This window comes from Pygoscelis adeliae, unplaced genomic scaffold (assembly GCF_000699105.1).
Source record: "Pygoscelis adeliae isolate BGI_AS28 unplaced genomic scaffold, ASM69910v1 Scaffold124, whole genome shotgun sequence".
Taxonomy (NCBI): domain Eukaryota; kingdom Metazoa; phylum Chordata; class Aves; order Sphenisciformes; family Spheniscidae; genus Pygoscelis; species Pygoscelis adeliae.
The window spans coordinates 1,267,739-1,271,830 of record NW_008824791.1 but is presented as its reverse complement, the minus strand read 5'-3'; the positions used below and the strand labels follow the sequence as shown (position 1 = coordinate 1,271,830).

The 4,092-nt window shown below is 48.0% G+C and overlaps 1 protein-coding gene across 1 annotated transcript in view; it reads right to left on the bottom strand.

Annotated features, from left to right (window-relative positions):
- LOC103916867 (OX-2 membrane glycoprotein-like) overlaps positions 1-3,867 on the bottom strand; it is a 15,540-nt gene extending 11,673 nt beyond the window's left edge. Inside the window, exons 1-2 of the mRNA XM_009323931.1 lie at positions 3,819-3,867; positions 1,825-2,160 (exon numbers count right to left, since the gene is read on the bottom strand). Coding sequence (XP_009322206.1) covers positions 1,825-2,160; positions 3,819-3,867 — 385 coding nt within the window. The remainder of the gene's footprint in view (positions 1-1,824; positions 2,161-3,818) is intronic.
- Positions 3,868-4,092: the final 225 nt, after the last annotated feature.

Genomic DNA, 4,092 nt, shown 5'->3' with positions numbered 1-4,092 from the left:
TCACAATCCATCCTGGGGAGTCCTCTGGGCTTGTTCAGGCAAGTTGTTCCCATCGTTATGAGTTGGGGAATAAGGGAGTAAGACTGTGGCTTTTAAGTAGCATCACTTAAATTAGCTTCAGTGAAATACACCATATGTGAACCAAAATCTTCTGTCACAGTGCCGAACACTGAGTTTATTCATGGTGACCCTCCAGGACATGTTCGATGAAGCACATTTCAGGGAGGCCACCATGACCCCCGTGAGCCAGCCCCTGGCAGTGGCCCGTGAGTCTGTGCTGGTGCAGCAGGAGCAGCCTGCCTGCGGGAGAAGTGAAACCCTTCTCAGCTGATGCGTTTTCATCCAAGATGCAGGAAGAGATGCTTGCAGGAGTGTGTGTAGCAGCAGAAAAACATTTTTTTTTAAAGTAGTGCTCTGTTAAAGGATGAATCATAGCCACAAGGCTGGTGATTTTGGGAAATATTTCCCCCACTTGGATAAAAAACAAATGAAACAAAACAAACATAACTCCGTGCTTGGATTTACATGATAAACAAGAATGGGATCCCTCTGCAAGGCACTTCCACATTTTCCTGTATTGTATAATCAGTGTTTACCCTCTGAATGACTCAGGGCTGGGTGTCTTTAGGAACAGCTTCCTCTTCACATCTGAAATACTGAGTGAATTTCTCCTAATTTCTCTTTTCTGCTCTAGGACCTTTCCCAAGAGAGAGGAAAAAGAACTTTTGTTCCAGGCTTGGTTTTCCCTCATATTCCCCCCGCCCCCCGCTTTCCCCTATTGCTTAGGTCATCTTTCCCCCATAAGCCAGGAGCATCTTTTTGTCCACGCAGAGGACTCCTGGCATGTGGGTATGTGTGTGGGCATATGTGTTTGTGTCTTTGTCCACAGAAGGTACTAGGGATAAACAAAATACTCTGCAGGCATCATACCACCAGCAGCAGGTCCCAGACACTGATATTTTCCACATGGGACATGATCTTTGGCCAACGTCCCCACAGCAGAGTCACCGATGAGAAAGTCAGGAGCCAACAGGGTGTCCTCAGGGTGTGTTTAATGTCTCAGCTTCCTCACTGTCAGAAAACCAAGACCCTCCCTCAAAAGATAAACAGCTTTTCACTCTTGTTCCTTTTGAGTTCATCTATTTGTCTGTATTTCAGCTTGTACTGGCTAGCTGATGATTTCATATAGAGGTGTCAAATATTGCCACCTCGACTCATTATTTAACTCACTTCTTGAAGCTAATTGACGCTGACCTGCACAAGATATTCATGTGGCAAAGCCCACAAGCTGCACTGTATTTCAGCCTTTTTTTTTTGCAACCCTTTCCTGAGCCCAGCCTAACTACTGTCATTTTTACTATAGCTTCAAAATCAGCTTCCAGATTCTCTGGTCACACATATGCCGCTCTGCTTTTTGGATATTTTAAATTTTTAAGACCGAAGGCAGAGTAAGAAAAAAGTGCCTGATTTCCAGGCTTCGGAGGTGACAGCAGCAGTGAAAGGAAGCAGAGGAGCATGGGGTTCACGGCTGCGGCAGGCCAGCTGTCAGCACAGCACACAGCCAGGGAAACTTGGAGTAAGTCATGGGTTACACGTCAGCTTTTGGGTTTCACTGTTATTAACTTAAAGGGGAAGAAAATTAAAGAACTGTTGAACGTTGGTTTCCCATCAAAGGTAAAACTAGAAAGGGAGGGGGAGCCAGAGAGGAATCTGAGCCACCTTTCCCACAGCAATTTAGCAATGACCAGTGGTCAGGGAAGGTTTTTCCCGGGGAAAATGACTTGGTCCTCAGATGACAGCCCATACACGATTATGATGCCTTACCGTAAACCTTGAGACACATCCTGCCGGTGACAGCCCCCGAGGGGAACGTGTTGAAGATGCACTTGTAGCATCCTTCATCTTGGAGGGTGACTCCACTAAGGGAGATGGCCGAGGCTTGTAACTCGCTGTGGACAAAGCTCACGTGGCCAACGTAACCCTTCGCTATCTTTTGGCCATTCATTTTACTGTAAGTCGCTATGTTGTCTTCAGCCCCATCTGTCTCCTTCTGCCAGGTCACCTGTAGCACATCTTCTTTCGTGACCGACCGGCATGAAAAAGTAATGTTTCCTCCTGCCCGGACCGACTGGATCTTTCTGTGCATCACCTGCACGGAGCCTGGGGGAGAAGCAGGTACTGCACTCAGCATTTCTGACCACCCTTCTGCAACCCACCCCCAGCAGAGTCCCCCCAGCCCCTCACCCTCATGCCTGAGCAAAGCAGCTCCAGAGGGTCTCTGCCCCTCCATCCAGGGAAAAAATGAAAAGGCAGCTCAAAAGAATTGCCCTGAGAGTTTTGCTGGGCCTGACACCTCTCACACAAAGCATCTCGCCAGCCTGATACCTGTGCTATAGAAAGCGCCACCAGGAAAGACAGCTCCAACGTCAGGAGTGACTGATTTCTGTCTGCTAAGACTGCTATCCCATGGGCACCCATGGAGAGGTTCCCTAAACGTTCAGCCGTGCTAATGCCCAAATGGCCACAGGCCCATTAGCGCTCTCTGAGCCCTCCTGCGGCACAGTGAGAAGTGAATCAGTAAAGCTGCTAAAAATTCTTGTGTGTATCACTATACATCATGCATCCGCATTTGTCAAAGACTGACAAGAGAACAGAAAACCAGAAGGAAAAAGCAAGGTAGGGAGGACCAGAGGCAAACTGCATCCGTCCTCCTATCTCGGGCTTGAGGCCGTGCAACTGGTAAGCAGCTGAGACCCTGCTGAAGGTCTACAGACGGAAAACTTTCATAGCATAAATGCCATGGTATTAAAGGTCTCCAGGGAAAAGAAAAAAAAAACAAAACAGTCTCCTTTTCCAGTTTACAGACACATGTGGAAAAACTATTAAGGGGACAGGCAATCAAAATGGACACTCCCAGGTTTGACAGCTCAGCTCCGTAGTCCTCTTAGGATAATAGTTTTTAAAGTTTATTTGTGTACATCAGCATGGGAAGGGAGATATCAGCAGGGACAGTTACAGCACTGAAAACATATAATTCAGTTAAAAGAAAGGGAAATATCTTTGCAGATTTTAAAGAGGAGTGAGGCTGTCTGCAGTGCCCAGAGGTACACTTGTCTAACCCACCCAACAAAGCTCGCTTAGGTCCTGCCCCCTCTGTGGCTGTGGCCATGGCCTGGCAGGTCTCCGCAGGAGACCAAGAAACCAGCTGTGAAGCTGTGCCAGTCATTTTGCTTTTCAGAGCTCAGTAGTGCCATAGGCAGAATACAAACCATGATCATGGAAGTTAGTTTGAAACAAATTCAGGCTTTTCTACATGATTTTTAATTACAAAACCAAATGTAACACACCCACACTTTCGGTGGCCTGAGCAGACACCTACAAGCACCATGTCCACCACTACAAATAATTCTGTCCTGGCTAAAGCAAATCAGTGCCATACTCTGACCCAAATCCCAGCCACAACAGGAGATTAAATCAAACTTCAGTCATTTGGGGTCTTTGGGAGCGTTTGGACATTTGCCTGGTTTATGATTTGCAAATTGCAATAAATTCATACATCTGCCTGCAGCTTATAAATGCACTGGCGGTAAATTAAGGAGAGGATGCTGTCAAGGCAACCAGCAGTGACATGTCTGAAGCCCCATGCGAGCGGTGCAGTCGCGTGCAGTGCCACAAGTGCCCTGTCACCGCTGGGCTCGCCCCAGGGGATGCGAGGGGGGGGACTGCAGCACCCAGCGGCACAGCAGCAGGCTAGCAGGGCGACCGAGGTCCCTAACACCGTTACAGTAACAATCCAGACAGACAGACAAGGGAGTTACCTGACGCAACGGTCCAGATGCTGGAGAGGAGCAGGCAAGCGACCATCATCTTAGCTGTGACCTCAGCGAGAGGAACGAGCGACTGATCCATTGAGCGCAGCTTCCCCTTTTTTATACGCTTCACTCTTACTCTAGGGACATTCCCCCTCCCTGCACATACGGTAAGAGGCATCTCATAAAAACCTCCTGCCCTCTGGCACTCAGCTGAACAACAAAAATTTTGGGCTACATGACAACAAATGTCAGAAATTGAAGATTTCCCAGCTGGGCTGGT